The sequence below is a fragment of the Benincasa hispida genome, unplaced genomic scaffold (assembly GCF_009727055.1).
Source record: "Benincasa hispida cultivar B227 unplaced genomic scaffold, ASM972705v1 Contig207, whole genome shotgun sequence".
Lineage (NCBI taxonomy): Eukaryota > Viridiplantae > Streptophyta > Magnoliopsida > Cucurbitales > Cucurbitaceae > Benincasa > Benincasa hispida.
In genome coordinates this window covers 56,735-75,632 of record NW_024064645.1, presented here as the reverse complement: position 1 = coordinate 75,632, position 18,898 = coordinate 56,735, and the positions used below count along the sequence as shown (strand labels likewise).

At 35.9% G+C, this 18,898-nt stretch overlaps 1 protein-coding gene across 1 annotated transcript; it reads left to right on the top strand.

Moving 5' to 3' along the window:
- The first annotated feature begins 17,113 nt into the window (after window positions 1-17,113).
- Window positions 17,114-18,637, top strand: LOC120069075 (NAC domain-containing protein 76-like). The gene is made up of 3 exons (XM_039020747.1): window positions 17,114-17,285; window positions 17,452-17,723; window positions 18,116-18,637. The coding sequence occupies exons 1-3, from the start codon at window positions 17,114-17,116 to the stop codon at window positions 18,635-18,637; spliced, it is 966 nt and encodes a 321-aa protein (XP_038876675.1).
- Window positions 18,638-18,898: the final 261 nt, after the last annotated feature.

The following is an 18,898-nucleotide window of genomic DNA, read 5'->3' as shown; positions in this document are numbered from 1 at the left end:
GGCTAGTATACAGATTCAGAATTCGCATGGTCCTGAGTGTGGATATTATCCTCCTTAGCAGTTGCCTAGCCAAACGACATTGTCAATGCCATATCAGTCTGCCCATACAGATATTTCTTTAGAAGATATTCTTAGGGAACTTTCTAATCGCTATGGTGAGTTTATGCAGGAGTACCCCTACAATTATCAGGAACCCATCAGTTTCCAGCAGGATGACCTCTATTTCAAATGTGAGGTTAGAACTGAGCTTCAGAGTCTGACTGACCAAATTGTTCAAATTGCTAAATTAGTTAGGAAACTGAAGGAGTCTTAGGAATCATCTTCTGAGGATGCTGAGGTGAGCAACACAGATACGTGCATCGAGAATTTCGTAGAGTAGCTGGTCTCCCAAATTTCTAATTCGGGTAAGGCGTTGGATTTTTTAATGTGTGAACGTACTGATGATTTTTCTGAGTGTGCAGGAAGTCATTTAGAGCCATCCTGCGTTTGTAGCACTGAGGCCGACCTTGTGATGGAATATGCGTGGACCGATTAAGATGACAATGTTTATCCTCTGCCACGCCAAGAATAAGTGTGTGAGGTTAAGTATGAGTATGGGCCTAATTTTAAAGAATCTCAGGTAAAATAGTTAGAAGCTCCCAAGCCTCGTCCTGTTCTTTATCCTAGAATTTCTCTCATTTTTTAATTTTGCTCGCCTTCGCCTCACAAGTCAGTTGAGTCAGTCGAGTCAGTGTCTTTATTTTCTACAGAGTTAGTCTTGAGTCTTTTTTATTTTTCTTTTTTTATTTTTTCAAACAAAATAAAAAAAAATCCAAAATTCGGCTTGTCTGGTTCTTTTGAAAAGATGGGAACCCTTATGGTTTCACCTAGCCATATCGACTCATCCAAGGAAGGACCGATGAAATACGATAATTTCTTTGTGCCTTGATAGGGAGGTCATGTCAAGCAATCGACGTTAAAAATTTGCACTTCCTGGACGCAACCAGAGTTTAATTTTTCTTTTTTCTTTTTATTTTATTTGGTTTTATTTTACTTTATTAGGTAGACTTTTATTTTTTTTATTTCCTTTTCTTTATAGTATATAATTTCTTTAAAATTAAAAAAAAAAAAAGGAATTCAGAATTAGGACACAGCGTTGCAACGCTACTTCTACCGCGGAACCTCTTCATCTTCTCTTCGATTTTCCCTTTAACTCGAGTCATCTCTTCACTTTTCTTTTAAATTTCTTCAAGATTTTTCACTCTTACCACGATTTCTCCCTTAATTTCCTCTAAATTTTTACTTTTCCCCTTGGATCTATGGTTTATTTCATGGGTTTTTCGACCATTTGAGTTCTAGCTATCTTGTGCATTTTTTTGTTTTGAATTTCTCCTTTTCAAAGGTAAGATTTTTTGCCGTTACCTGTGATTATTGCATATATTTAGTTTATGGTTTAAAGATATTCCATTTTTGCATGATTTTTGCTTGATTCTTAGATGGATTTGAAGATTTGGATGTTGTTGATATTGAATATATATATGAAATTGTTGGATTTTTCTGCATGCAGGTTGAAATTGAGTGTAGTTGTTGAGAGTTGAGGGTGGGTTTTGTGGTTTGAAGTTGTAAAGAGGGGTTGTGAGAGTTATCTAGGAGCCAAAATTTTGTGCGATTACCCTTTTTCTTGAAAATCTATAGAATGGGTCCTAGAAGAGTAGGGAGAAGTGAAGCTAGCACCAGTGGGGCTGATCGTAATCTCAAGGCAATGTTTAAGCATCCTAGCTTTAGTTCCCAGGAAGCCTAGATAGATATCACTACGTTGTTTCTTCTAAGAGGCTAGTTCTATAAAGAGCTTTAACTTTGGAGGCTAACTACTACCCACATATCACTGATGAGATACATGAGCGGGGGTGGGAGTCTTTAGCCAACCGTCCTGGCGAGGTGATTGTTCTCGTAGTTAGGAAATTTTACGCTAACATCAACGAGACTAGGGATTTCTCATTAGTTAGAGGCATTAAGGTCCCCTTGTCATCGTCTCGCATCAACAAAGTCTACGGTTTACGTGACTTCAATGATGAATATGGTGGGTTTTGTTCTCGTCAGTTTTTAGAGAAGGAGGTAATTCAGACCTTGTGTGGTTAAAGCTCTTGATGAGGAGGATATGTTCTTCTCTGGCCAGATCTGGCACGCATTCGTGTACTCTAGATTGATGCCAGTGCTGCGCCTCACAGACGTCACGAATGACCGGGCCAAACTCCTTTACTGTCTTGTCCAGGGGATGTCCATTAATGTTAGGCGAGTCATTAGGGCTTCGATCCGACGTTGTGGATGGTGTTCCACCAACTATAGTCTAGGGCACTCTAGCCTAATTACGGAGTTGTGTCGGAGGTCCAAGGTGGAGATCTCTGACGACGAGAAGAAGATGGGGTATCGTGCACCCATCTGTAGTCTTTGATTGCTTGCCTTCCCCTGAAGAGGAGTAGACCAGCCAGACGATGATGATGATGGAGATGATGGAGAGGATGAGTAGGTTCCTACTACAGTAGAGGAGGAGATCCCCCGTGCTAGTCCCCAAGATCAGTACGATGTTCCAGTAGCAGGGGAGTCCTACGTAGAGCAGGCACCGAAGATGTCCAATGAGGCACTCAGGGTGGCTACTAAGTCGCTAAGAGTGACTCAGAAGACTGCTCATAGAGCAAGGTATATGGAGAGGACGGTGAACTTCATAGCTGAGGAGAACTGTCTCTACTACACCAGCCTCGGTTTTCAGAGTGGACTTCAAAGGGATCCAGATTTTCCTTATTCCGATTGAGGCTTGTTTTATTTTTCCCACCTACTCTAAATTTTTATGTGCCCTCCGTTTTATATTTTTCCTTTTTTTATTTTCTTTATTCTTCTTAGTTTTGTTAACTTCTTTTTTATTTTGTAGGTTTTATTTTGTAGTTTTTCTTTTTTATTTTGTAGGCCTCTCCAGAGCCTAGATTAGTGAAGAGGAGATGCGTTGTTACCACCACCATCCCATGCACGAATAGTTATTAGAGGCGGTTTTCTGTTCCCTTGTTCTTTTTTTTTTTTGAGCTATATTAGAAACACATTGGGGATAATGTATAATTTTAAGTTAGAGGTAGGGTACCCTTTGGTTAATTTCTATATTTAGCCTGGGGTCCTTGAGCGTTGTGCTCAGACTATGCTGTGTGCCTTGATTGCCTTGTTAGCTTGTTTGTTCTGTTGTTATCATGATAGTTTATGAAGCACTCTTCCTATAATAAAATTTGCATGAAGGAACGTTAGGACAACATGATCATGATTTTTAGCCCTTTTTTAAAAAAAAAAAAATTCTTGTCACTTGCATCTTTAAGTCATTGCTTTTGCGAAATTAAAGCCTTGCATGCTTAGAATTGGGTTATCTGGTTTGTATTTCTGTTGTCACCCTGAAAGGTCCACCTTTGACTTAGTAGTAGCTATCCTTGTTTCAAAGCAAAACTAGGCGAAGTGGATAAAATAAGGCCTATTGTGTGAAAAAAAAAAAAGAGAAAAGAAAAGAGATAAAAAGAAAGAAAAGAAATTTATTGCAATTCTGGGAAAAAAAATAAAAATGAAGCATATGCTAGCATGTCTGAAAAAAATATAGTGTGCGTGTGTGCATGGATAGAGGTGAAAAGCACTACCTCCGCCATGTCTAGTTAGGGCCCGCGAGAAAAGAGTGATAAGTTCTCGATGGTGGGGTGTGAAAGCTAGCCCTCTAGGTAAAAGAAATACCTTTTATGTTTTGTATGTGTGTGTTTGGCACCCTTGTCTTAGTGTTGTCTTTTTTTTGCAAATATGTTATGTCTAAGGTTGATAACCGAACAAGATTAGAGGGAAAATGGGATGAAGACCTTTTAAAACTCTTCCAGGCTGTGCAAGCTTAACTAGCAAAATTCTAGGCTCACTTATGCATGCATAGACTGAGAATCATTCTTAAACTTGTGCTTCATTGATTGACCATAATTGATTTTCGTTCTTGATCGCAGATTTCATTCTAACTAAATGCTGAATTGGAGTGCTGAGAAGGCCGAAAAGGCTAAAAAAAGTTCTTCCATGGAGGCCGAGGAGAGGCCTTGACTTCTTCCTTTTCCTTTATGTTTTCAGTATCTTAGGTTAGATTTATTTTATTTTCAAATTATGGACGTGTTTTGGAATGTACTTCATTGGTCTATCTATGAATCAATGAGGTAATTTTTCATTAGTTCTTGGATCAAGAGTTCTTGTACTTTAATGAGTTTTCTGTTCAATCTTGTGCTTTAAATTAGAATTGTGTTTTTCATTAGTCTTGCATGATTTAGATTTTCTTTTGTGTGTTGGACTAACGACCCTATCACGATTGCATATCTCAACGAGTTGAATTCAAGCTCGCACGTATCCTTGTAATCGCCCATGCTTTGAATTTACCCTTGTAGTGCAAATTAGATGAGCATGCTTAGGCGTATAGGTTGACCTTGAATCTTTGCATCGCACGTTCAATCTAGCTTTAAAGAATAATTTGATTATTTGAACATGGTTTTCCTGACACTTAGTCAACATAGTTGAATCTTTGTTCTTCATGCATGTGTTTCTAGTTATTTATGGCCACTGAGGACCCAATTACATCTAGGAGCATGTAGGTTAGTTAAGGCACTGTCTTTCCATCCTCAATTACGAATTAGGATGATCAATTTGTTTTGGATTAATAGATTGTCGGCCTTTGTAGAGATTGGTTGATTCATATCAATTGAGTAGCTATGCATGCATAATTTGAATGTATGATGTTTTGTTAGAAAACAATGATTTAATTTACATTGAATGGCTATTTGATCTCAGAATTAATTGAATCCATTACCGGTCCATTTATCCCCTACAATTTCCTTTTTATTGCATGTTTTTAGTTCTCAAATCTAAAACCAAAACCCCGTTTTTATTTTTTTCCACGGTCAAATCTAATAAAAAAGAAATTAATTATTCGCTTCTCTGTGGTTCGACCTCGCACTTACCACTGTTGCTACATTTTAGTAGTAATAGAGTAGTTCGGTGTATTTATAAATTTTTCTTTTGACCAGAATCGAGGCTTATTAATGACGTGAGTATCGGCTTTATTAAAAATCCATCATTATGAACTATTCGGGGTTAATTTGGAGCAATTAGAAGCTAATTTAAGCATCCGGTCTTCAAAAGAACGTGAACGGACGAAAACACCCCTGGATGGAGTGTTGCGCAACACTGAGCGACAGTAGGCAGCATTGCAATGCTACGAATTGAAGATGGAAGCTCGCTGCAATGTAGAGTAGCATTGCAATGCTACCACTTTCCATTTTTGTAGGGTTGCCCGCCAAATTGGTGTCGTTGCTAGGGAAGCCAATTAGTTCTTCTTAGTTAGTTTTTGGTTAAAGTTTCTTTTGCTTTGATTTATTTTCTTTTTGTGTCAGTTAAACGTGGTAGGATTTTTTAATCAATCTTGGACGTCTGAAAGTCAAGTTTCAAATTTTGATGACGAGGTAAGTGGCCTTCGCCACGAGCTTATCAAGTTGACTTCCTTGCTTGGCCACTTGGTGAAAAGGAGGTCGCAGCAAGTAGAGGTGTGTGGGAATTGCCTACTCAAGTGGCATCCCACACAAGCATGCCCGAGGTTGCAGTGGATGCTAGCACCATGTGGATTCACCGAGGAGGGGTATTATGGTCCTTGGGACTACAAGCTTCACCATTCTTGGTGGGGGGAGTTCTTTGACCATGGATACTCAGGATGGCAACAAAGCTATGACGACCAAGATTTCACAGCACCACACCAGTTGACTCATACTCAGTCTCAGGGTCAGGTAAGTGTTTAAAGGCTTTGGTTTTCGAGCTTGCTGACAAAGCTTTTAAGATTGAGCAGGACAATGTCCATAGGTAGCAAGAGTTCGAGCACATCCAGCAGAAGAGTCTTCGCCCTGAGGCCGAGGGTAGGACTGACTTGCAAAGTCTAAGTGACCTTGTTGCTCAACTTGCAACTTCAGTTGGGAGGCCGGACGGGCCATTACCAAACCATACCTTTAATTTTCTAGAGAATTAGAGGCATGAGGTAGTCCATGTCGACATGATGGAGGAGCAGAAACCACTTTCAGGAGATTCGTGCCTAGGTACGACTTTGGAGTTTTCAATTTCTAAACTTGCTAAGTCTCAATAGGATCTTCAAGCTTGGCTGCAAGGATTGATCACCCATGTTATCCAGCTGACTGAGACCATGCAGAGACTTGAGAGCACACTAGAGTAGCCCATCCTTTATACTTCGAAGGCAGAGTCCCTTGCAGAGTGCTACTACTTCAATGGTTATGAGGACGTCACTCCATACTTGACAGTTTGTGAGGTTAAGGAGAATTTCGAACCTATGACAACATCTAAGAGATGGAGTTAGAGGTTGAGGTTAACATGCCTGAGCAGCCCATCGTTTGTACCTCGGAGGCTGAGTTCCTTGCGGAGTGCTACTACTTCAGTGATGAGGAGGACGTCACTCCATGTTTTCCAGTTTGTAAGGTTAAGGAGAATTTAGATCCTAAATCTAACAACATCCAGGTGATAGAGTTAGAGGTCAAAAGATCTCGCCTTATTCTAACTTTTGGTATTTTGTATATACTCGAGTTTTGTTCCCCTAGTCCTCATGAGTCTATTGAGTCTTTTATTTGTTTCGAATCATTTGAGTCGCTTGAGTCTTTTGAGTCTTTCTTTTTGCCTTTTTTGTCATATTCTAAAAAAAACCCAAATTCGACTTGTCTGGTTCTCTTCAGAAGATGAGGAGCCTTATAGTGTTACCAGGCTATATTGATTCATCCAAGAAAGGACCAGAGAAATACAAGAATTTCTATGTATCTTGACAGAAGACAGGTCACATCGAGCAATCGACGTTAAAACTTTGCCCTTTATGGAGGGAGCCAAGTGATAAAATTTACTGCTTTCCTTTATTGCTTTCTAGTTTAACTTCTTGTTTTTCTTTTATAAGATCTTTCCCTCTGTCCTAAAAAGGAGAAGATCAATTTAAGGCAGCCCTCTTACCACCATCTCATGTGCGGAAATGTCCTCAAGGGAGGTTTTCTGTTCCCTTGACACTTTTATTTTATTGGTTTTATATTAGAGACACATTGGGAAGAATGTATCATTTTGAGTGTGTGGGTGTGGGGGGGGGGGGGGGGGGGGGAAGGTTATGTTGTGACTATTTGTCTTGAAGCACTGTTCTCAGACGATGTTTATGTGCTTAATTTCCTTACTTGCTCTCTTGCTTAGTTTGTTATGATGAGCAATTGATGACACACCCTTTTTGTGATTAGGTTTGCATGAAACTATGTTAAAGAGCATGTTCATGATTTTTAGCACGTTTTAAAAAAATTTCTTATCTCTCATGCATCTTTAAGTCCCTTGTCCAACGAAGTTAGGTCTTGCATGCTTAGAGTTGTATTATTGTGCTTATATTTTTGTTGTCACCCTGAAAGGCCTAGGTGATACATGTTAAGTGACTGAGATCTCAACCTAGTAATGCATGCCTAAGTTTTTGCCAAACTCTTGTTTTGTATCGTAAAAGCCAAGTGTAGAGTATGTAAAAAGCAAGTTTGTATAAGGCAGAGTGTGTTGTAAAGTAAAAGCAAGTTTGTATGATATTTTTGAAGGGGATTACTCCTCTTTCTTGGGTTATGATTAACCTGGGGCAGCTATGACACTCGTAGTTTCCCTCTGAGCTAAAGTACCCCGAGGAATGAGTAAGCTTCGGCACCTTATTAGAAGACATTGCTCATTGTTGGATGACTCACATGACACCCGTGTGGGCAAGCCAAAACGAAGGTGATGTGTTTAGATAAGGTTTCCTCTTTTGTGTAAACAAAAAAATGAAAAATATATTAAAAGATATAATAATAATAATAATAATCAAAAGTTTGGTTTCCTTAAGTGTGCCTTTACAAAGTTGAGTCTAGGAAGCTTGGCTCTTGAACCTTTGCGCCAGTGTAGGGGAAAACAAATTGAGGGCCCTATAAAACCATTTCGGGCTTTGCGAGCTTAATTAGTAGGACTTTTGACTCACTCATGCATGAAAAGTTTAGAATCATTTTTAAATTTGCTTCATTGATTGATTGTAATTGGATTTCGGTTTTTATTGTAATCGGATTTTATTTTCATTGATTGATTGTAATCGACATCTTCATTGATTGATTGTAATCGGATTGATTGTAATTGAGGGCCCTATAAAACCATTCAGTAGCTACCTATTTTGTGCAAAATAGGGCAGCGTTGCGATGCCATGTATAGTGTTGCAACGCTACAAATTGAAGACAAAAGTGTGCTGCAAGGTAGAGTAGTGTTGCAACGCTACCACTTTCCATTTTTGTAGTGTTGCGCCCACCTTCAGCCTCCAGCCGAATTTCTTCGCTTTAGGTCAGAAAAATGCGCCTAGCATTACACTAATCTTTGAATTAACTTGTAATATGTGACATATAATTATAAGTTAATCCCAATGGAAGCAATAGATTAGTTAGGCAAAAAGGATTGTTCCTATCAAACGAGAGAAAAAACCATATTGATTGTTTAGCTAGACGTTGAAAGTTAAATACTCATCTTAGCGTAATCCCTAGAACTTAATGTGATTTATCAATTTGTGTGGAGCAGATTCGTTTTCTATGCATTTTGATTAATTAGATAATTAGGACTATTGGCTATAATTCCAATCAATTGAGCTAGGCATAAACAAGAATTTTAAGTTCATAAATCGGTTCAATGATCTAAATTACATTAGGTGAATCCATTCCTCTAAACTAAGACATCTCGATTAATTGCGCTTCTATCTTTACTTTTCTTGCACTTTATTTTATGCAATTTCATTTATCAATCCGCACCAATCTTTCCCCCCCCCCCCCCCCACTCCCCCCCCATCTCTTTAACTGAAAATGAGCTTCGATGAACTAATCTTCCGTGCTTCTCTGAGGTTCGAACCTCGGACTTGCCACTTGTACTACCAGTTAGTATAAGTAGTTAGTTCGGTGATTTATAAATTTTATTTAAGAAGCGGTCTTTTGGGAGAAACACCATAAGAACGCGCACACCATTTGGCTCCTAAACTCAACTCTATCCTCACCTCAAAGCTTCCTCTTGAGCCCCAAGCCACAACCTTTCGCCAATCAAGGACAAGTATGCGCTCATGCCTCAACCCATGAGCCAATCTTGTCTCTTATGCGCCTATATTGGGTTTTTGGCTTTCCAAAGTGTGACTTCCTTCTAAAGGTTCATCTTATGCTTCCATCTTGCTCCTCCAAGAGTCCCGATGAGAACCTTGGATCCTCCTATGCACCAACCACATCTTCCTATGTGCCAATCTTGCTTCCATACACCAGTCCCTCTTCTTTCTTTCTTCCTTGATCTTTGTTTCCTCCTTCCATGCATATTCTATCTTCTACACTCATGGACTTAGCCATATGCTCTTCTTGCCCTACTTTCCTTCATGGTATGCACCCATCTATGTGCCCATGAAGTCTAGGATGCACTGATTGACTCATCCATGCGTCCAACCCTCCCTTTTTATGGTTTCTTCACTTGTGGTGCTTCAAGACCTTCAACACTTAGTCAATTCTTCCTTCTCAAGAGTCCTCATGCGTTCATCAACTTTTCCCATGCGTTCATGAGGGTACCCATGTGCCCATCATAGCATAGTTCACTCATCTCCCCTCATAGCATAGCTTCCTTTTTGCCTTAGCCATTCGTGGTTGCCATAACACCCTTAAGGATGCTTTTATGTGTCCAAGTCCCTTCTTTTTCTTATGTCGTGGACTCAATCTTTCACCCTTATAGCTTAGCTTGGACTCTTAGCCAAATTTTGAGCTCCTTACTTACTATGCTTCCAACACTTAACAAATTTTATGTTTCCAAAGCATAGTTTAGAGACCTGGCAAAACTTCTCCTCTCAAAGCTTACATTCCAAGCTACTTTCTACCTTTTAAGGAATCCTGTAACGGTGAGGGTATCATAGATAGTCAAAATCTTTTAGTGACATACAAAAGATGATAGATGTCAGCGTCCTCCACAGAAACCCCTCGAGTATGCCCTCTGAATTATGTTTTTCCACCTCTATTTTGGACCCTTTTCACAACAACAACTTACCATGAAATGTCATAGACTTACATCTCAATTTACAAAACAAATGCCCAAAATTACGGGCCCTTACATTGATCGAATCAAAGTAAAAATGTAAATCTAATGCCAAAAACCAAAATTATCTAATTTGAAAACTCACATACATCAAATGAAATAAGCTACTCGTCTTCTTTGTTATATTAAATTCAAAATAAAAATTGAAAGCAAGCATTGCTTTAATACCAATTGAAGGACAACGAAAGCAAATAATCACTTTGTAGGGTTGAAAGATCTAACATAGTAGAATAATATAGGATCATTACTCGTTTTTTATTTAGGAAACATGAAATATCCATATACTGGGAAATGTCAGATACAATACAGAGACCAAAATTAAACAGCCTACTATGAAATTATTGTAGGTTAAGCATGCAATTCAATAATCAACACCACCACAAAGCTATAATCCTATTCTTTGAGAATCTTGAGGAGTTTGTAGGAACCAATAATTATTGGAAGAGAAGGGAGATAATTTTGTTTCTAGAGAGAGAAGAAAAATTCACAAAGTTTTTTGTGTTTTCCAAAATCAATCACCTACCACCTGCAAAACAATATGTTTTGCAGGTTTTGATCAAAGGAGAGAGAGAGAAATGTAGGAGTCATCCCACGTTTATGTTAATTCCTACGTGGGAGTTAACTCTTAACTTAAATCAAATAAACTACTTTAAATTAAATAAATCAATTTAGTTAATTAACTAATTAGTTAATTAATTAATTAGATTAGATTTTAATAAAATCTTATTTGTGATTTAAATGAAACATCTTTTGTATAACATAGTTTTAATTCTCCAACTAAATAACTACCAAACTAAATATCAAGTATTTAATTTAGTCTACATTTGAATTATATTCAATTGTATTTCTCTTATAACTTATAATTTTAATATACATCAAATACACATTAATTTTAACCTATAATTTATCCAATTCACATTAAATTAATATTTGAACTCCTTCAAATATTTAATTATCCCATAAATTAATTTTGAATCATATCCAAAATAAATTTATATTATAAAGTTTAAATAAAATGTAAATGTTATATTATAATGTATCATTTTACATTATATTATTTCCCTAGGTGAATTTGAACATTTCAAACTCAATTCAAGACATAGTTACCCCACTTCCCTTTACGAGCTAGGAAAGAAGCCTCATGGTCTTACAGATTAGAAGCTCCAACCATATGAGATTAATTGGCTAAAATTAACCGAATTAATTAATATTTGTTAACTGTGGGTACACTCCACTAAAGACCCACAACTGCACTTTTCTCACTACAGATATATTTCTATATCCAAAGATATGGATCAATGATAACAATTAGTCCTTCACGAGTGTCCGTATCACCAGTTGGGTCAAATTACTATTTTACCCCTAAGTTACCTATGTATCCTTAAGTATCAATTCTCCTATAATGAACAATCTGTTTATGGTCCAATCATTAAACAGAAACTCCTCTCGGGCCAGTGAGAGGGCAAGACCCTTTCTTCAAGTCCCGGAGATATCACGTAAGGGAACACTCATCTACTTACCCTAAAGTCGAGAAGGAGCGAGATCCATCTTGTATTTTATTATGTTCCTAGCTCTCTCCCAGCCTTGCCCAAAATGGTAGATTTATTGAGTCGGCGAACTGGCCACTCTCATCCATACAAATCAAAGGACAATCCCTCGTGAACATAAATTCTTAATACACTCAGGATTAAGACTAAGTTACCTAGGTCATCCTATTGAAATAGAAACCTAACTAGTCAACGATGTCACATCTAGTGGTTACTATTTCAAGGTCCGATATTACGCAAACTCATTGCATAAGATACCCTTACTCACATGTCACCTACATGAATGGGTTGGATCATTATGCTTATATAAATACAAAGTGGGTCATATCCATAGTGTCACCAATATAAGGTACCAAGCCTTATCCCTATATTATAGACCCTTTAGGTTGTATCTTGAACATTGATCCATGTATGTCTCCACATACAGTTCAAGACTTATAAGCGAAGGAACTGTGAAGTTCGATTGCAGAAGCGGGATCGGGTTAGAGATCTGAATTTACCCTTGAAGCCAAAACCTTCTTCACGATCTCCTATCCACGAACGATCACAAACAAGAAACTACAATGGCCATTACCACAAGATCTTCCTCTATATTCTCTGTAGGGAATAAAGTTATAAGAGGAGTGGGCTCTGTGTATTTTGGAAGAGAAAGAGAGTTTTTTAGGAGAGAATTTCTTTTTGTGTATCTAGTGGGAAAAAACAGAGATCCACCACACTCTATGTGAGAAACTGGAGAGAAGAAGATCATCTCCTGGTAACCTCCACTCACACGTTTGATGAGAGAAAATTAAGAGGAGGGAATTACAACTCCCTTCCTTTTAATTTTGAAATTTAAATTAAATAAAAATAAATTTAATTTCATCAGTAAATAAATAAATAAATATATGTGTGTGTGTGTGTGTGTGTGTGTGTGATATCAAATATAATATATAACCTATAGCTTATATTGTATCAAATACATTGTATTAATTGTATCACATATATAATTCCCTCAATTAATTTGAACAATTCAAGTTAATCCAAAATTAATTCTCAATAACCCTATTGAGCTACAGAGGGGACGTTATGAATCTATAGATTGAAGGTCCAATGGTACTTGAATAATTAATTAAACTACTTTAATTAAATTATTCAACATCCATTAAATACTGGTCACTCCACTAAAGACCGATAGCTACGCTATTCGCAATATAGATATATTTCTATGTTCATTGGATATAATCAATCAACGGTATGATGACCCTTCACAAATTGCTCGTAAGTACAATGGCCAAAATTACTATTTTGCCCCTGTACTTACATCTAACTCCTTAAGCACAACTGATCCCTCAAATGAACAATAAGTCATAGTCCAACTAAGACCAAACCCCTCTTGAGCCAAGAGAGAGTGTGGCGCTACATTGTTCAAGCGTCAAAATCAGCCCTTAAAGGGGCAATTTATCTACTTACCCTAACATTAAGGAAGAAGTGAATTCCGTTTGTGCAGTTGTGTTCCCAACTCCCCCAATCAGATGAATCCCCAAAATTGTAGGCTTATTGAGTCGATGATCTGGCAACTCTCACCCATACAAATCAAAGGATCGTTTTCATAGGCAGAAGTTCACAACTCACTCAGAATTTAGGTTATGTCACCTATGGTCATCCTGGTGAAATGTAAGTCTCTATTATTAACGGTGTTATATAATGAGACTATTCATTTTGTGGTTCGAACTTATACAAACTCCTTTGTATAGAATACCCCCACTCACATGTCTCTATATGAGTGATTAGGATCAGATCATTTGTAGCACTTTACAATAATTGCAACATCTAAAAAGTAGATTGTATTCATAGTGTTACTAGGATAAGGTATCTAGCCTTATCCATCTACTACAGATCATTTAGATTATCACTTAAATATGATTCACTTGTATTTCTCTACATAAATGTTTAAGCTACAGAAGATAACCTTGGATGTTAGTTTATTAGTTTTGTGGTTTATAATGCTTACTAAATGAATAAAATATCTCATATTTTATTAAATAAATAAAATTGTTTATACATTATAATTACAAACTACAAGACCCATGATATTTAGGGCATCGATCCCAATAATGAGACAGTTGGGGATGTTAGTTTATTAGATCTAGGGTTATTAAGACAAAATGAATACAATACAAACAATAACACTTATTGAAATAACATTGATAACTCTTTGTTAATGATGGTCAATTATTTACATTTATTATCAACGAGTTTTCGGGCATAAAACTCAACATAATTTGCTTTCCATCTTGTTTGGAAATTGCAACACAGAAAAGAAAAAATTCACATTCATAATGTAATAATAGGTTAAGCATCAAAATAAATACAGAGAAGAAGGAACTTTACCTTTGAAGAACCTTTCTTCAATTTCCTCAATTCTATCTTCTTCCTCAACAAAAAAATATCCATGTACAACATCAGGATCTCCTCTTCTTTGCAATGTGATACCTCCATAAGGTCTTTCACGCTATTCTTTAGCCAGGAGCCGATTTGTAGGAACATCCTTTTGAAAGTAACATGGAATCTTTGTGTTAGAGAGTTTTTCTACAGAGAACCGAGGAGAGGGAGATAGGTAGTTCTACCAAAACCCACCCACATCACAAAAAACTTATTTCTTTGTCCATTTAATCGTAATCACACCACTCACCTCCACTCCCCTTCATTAAGGGAAGTTATTAATTTTCATTAAATGATATTTAAAATAAATAATGTGATTTAGTTGAATAAATATTTGAATCTTATTCAAATATTTATTTCTCTCATAACCTATAGCTCTAATATGTCATTTATATTAGATTTAATCTATAGTTTAAATATGAATCTTATTCATATTAATTTAATATTTGAATCATATTCAAATACATTAAATCTTCTTTCTATATTATATAGTTTGATTTTCAATCTTATTTAAAATTAACTTTATATTACAATGTATCTATATACATTATATCAATTGTATCATATACAATTAATGTGTATCCCTTAAACAATTTAAACATTTAAAATTCTTTCAAAACTTATTGGTTCTTGTTAATCCTTAGTGAGTTAGCAAGGCGACCTAATGGACCTATAGTTATAAGCTCCAAGGATCTGAGATTAATTAATTAAATTTTTTATTTAAATTAATCAACATTCATTAACTATGATGCACTCCACTAAAGACCCATAGTTGCACTCTTATAAACTGTAGAATATTTCGTGTCCATGGATTTAACCATTACAAGTATTGATCCTTCACGAGCTATTCATAATTACAGTTAGGTCAAATTACCATTTTACCTCTATAATTACCTCTTACTCCTTAAGTACCACTGACCCTCTAATGAATAATCTGTTTATCGTCTTATCATAAATCAAGTCCCTAATCCGGCCAATGAGAGAGTGGGGACCCATTGTTCAAGACTAGGACTAAGCACTTAAGGGAACTACTCATCTATTTATCCTAAGATAAGAATGAGTGAATTCCATCTTGTGTAGCTATGTTCTCGACTCCCTATTTGGTCAAGACTCCAAAATGATAGGTTTATTGAGTCAGTGACTCGGACCACTTTCACCTATAAAAATCAAAGGAGGAGCCTGCTGGAGTTCATAACTCACTCAGAAATGAGATCAAGTTATTTATGGTCATCCTCTGAAATATTAATGTCTTCAGTCAACAGTGTTACAAAGAGAGATTTATATTTCACGATCTAGTCTTATACAAACTCTTTGTATAGGATACTCTCACTTACATGTCTCCCATGAATGAATTTAGATGTCATCATTTGTAACAAGTGGGTCATATCCATAGTGTTACCAAGATAAGACACTCAACCTTATTCATATACTATAAACCCTTATTATTACTTGAACATGATCCACTTGTATGTCAACTACATATTGTTCATGTCTCATGAAATAACTTTGAATTTTTACTGTAATCAGTTCATTATTGCATAAATTAAATTAATTAATATAATAAATAATTAATTAATTACGAGGCTTTAAAACACAAATCCCAACAAAAGTCAATTGAGTTGTCTTGACTAGATTTTGCCATCAACAATATGTACGAGTATTTGCTGATTGATAGATTTGGTCTACAAAATGGTAAATTTGGTATATCAATCGATAAATTTATCAGTCAAAATGTTATTCTTGCAACTACCACATTTTTAATGCAAATTTAGAGTTCAACAAAAAAAATTATTATAGTTGTAAATATAAAATAGTACATATTGGATATTTTGTTATTCCTAGCTCATCAATAACACAAAGGTTACTAATAAGTAATCTTTAAAGAATAAAGCCTAATGGAAATTTTAAAATAATTTAGATTCAATTAAGTTGAAACTAAAGTTTTCTTTTCTTTTTGATAATATGTGGGGTGGGAGAATCGAACCGACTTTGAGATTGGTAGTATAAATATTATGTCAGTTGAGTTATGCTCATTTTGATAGTTGAAAGTAAAATTAAAAATATTAAAACATGTTTATTATTTTTTTTTAATAAACATATGAGAGCGAGAGATTGAATATTCAAACCTTTTCATTTTTTGTACCTAGATATAATTTCTTTTAGCTCAATGTTATCGGGTATTTTTTATATGATATATATGGTAGAATGCATAAATCAAAATTCTAACTTTGAGATGGATAATACAAATTTTACATTAGTTGAGTCAGGTTGATTTTAGCACATTATTTGTTCTTAATTTCTTAGGTTTTGCTTGATAATTATTTAATATTTTTATTTTTAGAATTTGGCCAAACATTCAACTTTTTTTACTTAAGAAAAGTGTAAACTATTATAAGAAACGACCAAAAATGAAAAATCAAATGATATAATCATTAGCATCTTAATATAGTTTTTTTTTTTCTTTTTCTTTTTTCTTTTTAAAGAAAAATAGAGAGATAATCCATAGAGGAGGGGGTGAAGGGGACGAAAGAAAAGGCCAATTATATTAAACTATTAAATTGACAGTTGTGCAGATTTTCTTCATGTTTTTTGGGCTTAAGGTCCCCCGTTCAACAGACATTTTACGAAAAGGCTGTTCGTACTCTAATCATATTCTTCTAATACGATTGAAGAGAAAATAAAATAATGGGCGTCGGAAATTTTGTAATAATTAATTATCCTTTATTTCTGTGCCCATCTTTGATCGGTTGTCAGTCAATCTTAACCTTTGCGCTAACATCTGATCGCTCTCTCCCTCACTCTTTTTAAATTCACGTCGTGCCGTTGAAGGCAACTTCATTCTCAATACGAATCCTAAATTTACTTTATCCCCTTCAGACTTTCACCTTTTGTCTTCTCTCTTCTCTTCTACTCTTTTCTTCTTTCTCCCCAGACTGAACACACAACCAGGTTTGCCCTACTTTCTGTGTTCCATTTTACGCAAAGATCAAGGGACGATGATGCCCGAAAATGGACAACAATTTAGTGTTCCACCAGGCTTTCGATTCCATCCAACCGATGAGGAGCTTCTTTATTACTATCTTAGGAAGAAGGTTTCGTATGAAGCCATTGAGCTTGATGTTATCAGGGAAGTGGATTTAAACAAACTAGAGCCTTGGGACCTCAAAGGTTATCTCTATTGATTATTAGTTATTATTATTGATTATTATTGGTTCCCTGTTGATTTGGGTTAGTAGATTCATTTGCATGCACATCTACACGTTCTTGTAAATACATATATCTAAATCTAAACAAACGATAACAATAGTGTAAGTTAATTTTTTTGGTTTTTCAGATAAATGTAGAATTGGATCTGGGCATCAAAACGAGTGGTATTTCTTTAGCCATAAGGACAAAAAATATCCAACTGGAACTCGAACGAATAGAGCAACCAGTGCTGGATTTTGGAAGGCTACAGGGAGGGACAAAACCATTCACATGGGCAATTGCAATTCCAAAAGGATTGGCATGAGGAAGACACTGGTTTTCTACACAGGTCGTGCTCCTCATGGCCAAAAGACTGATTGGATCATGCATGAATACCGTCTTGAAGATGACAATCCCGAGGTTCAGATATAGTAATAATAACAATAATAATAATAATAATCACCCATGTTTCCTTCCCTAGATTTAGACGATAATAAATTTCATATTTTATAACCTTTTTGAAAGTATTAATCAATTTTTGAAAATTTAGCTTGCCTACATGTGTATATATATCCAATTTCTTACTTTAACCGGTTCTTGATTTTCTTTTTTTTTTTAAAAAAAAAAAATACTTAACTAAGAATTTAAGTGTCTCTTTGACATAAACGAAAACTATATTAAAGTAATTCGAGGAAATAAACATAAATTTCAAAAATTAAATACTAAAAACAAAATTAATAGTGATCTCCGTTGCATTTAACTTGTGAAGTGGTTTTTTTCTTTTGTTTCCCTTCTTCTTAATTGATCTATAGGTGCAGGAAGATGGGTGGGTGGTGTGCAGAGTTTTCAAGAAGAAAAGTCAGAAGGCAGAGGTTCCGCAAGAGCAGCGGTTAGATTACTATACGCATACGAAGCTAGGTGGCAGTTCTGCTTCCGCCGTGGGTACAGACATGGGAGAGCCAAAAAACAATAATAATTATCATATGCAAGAGCCCCATAATAATGATTATAGCTTTGATGGTAGCATGCAGCTGCCACAGCTGTTTAGTCCAGAGTCGTCAGTTCCAACACCTATATCTTTAAACGCCGCCGCTGTAGAGTGTCCTCAAAATATCTGGAGGCTAAGTTACGGGGTGGTGCAACATGAGCGGTTGAACAGTACTGATTGGTCATTCTTGAATAGGCTGCTTGCTTTGGATCAACAATCCCGTTCCAAATCTACACTTTCAGATGACCTTACTATGGGACATCCCAACTCTACAAAGCTTTCATTTCCATTTCCTTATCCTTATCCTCTTGCCTCTGGTGCCGACTTTATCAAATTCTCCATGTAGGCCTACGGATTTCTCCTTTTTTACTTTTTTTTTTTTTTTTTCCAGTTTAAGAATATGTGTAGTCATTCTATACCTTAATCGATTGAGCTTTTCTGGAATTTCGTATATTCTATTTTCAATACTTGAGAATGGATTGTTTTTAAATGGTCAATTTAGTCTTTAATATACTCTATTGAAATATAATGGAGCAATTGCAAGAATAGCGGAAAAAATTCTTTAATTTATAAATATAGCAATAGTTTTTCAAAATTTGTAAATATA

What these genes read in the sequence shown, in the direction of transcription:
- LOC120069075 (XM_039020747.1), top strand. Translation starts at nt 17,114, where the DNA reads ATGATGCCCGAAAATGGACAACAATTTAGTGTTCCACCAGGCTTTCGA. An exon ending in AGAGCCTTGGGACCTCAAAG is followed by an intron (nt 17,286 to 17,451) that starts GTTATCTCTATT and finishes TTGGTTTTTCAG; the next exon opens with ATAAATGTAGAATTGGATCT. An exon ending in TTGAAGATGACAATCCCGAG is followed by an intron (nt 17,724 to 18,115) that starts GTTCAGATATAG and finishes ATTGATCTATAG; the next exon opens with GTGCAGGAAGATGGGTGGGT.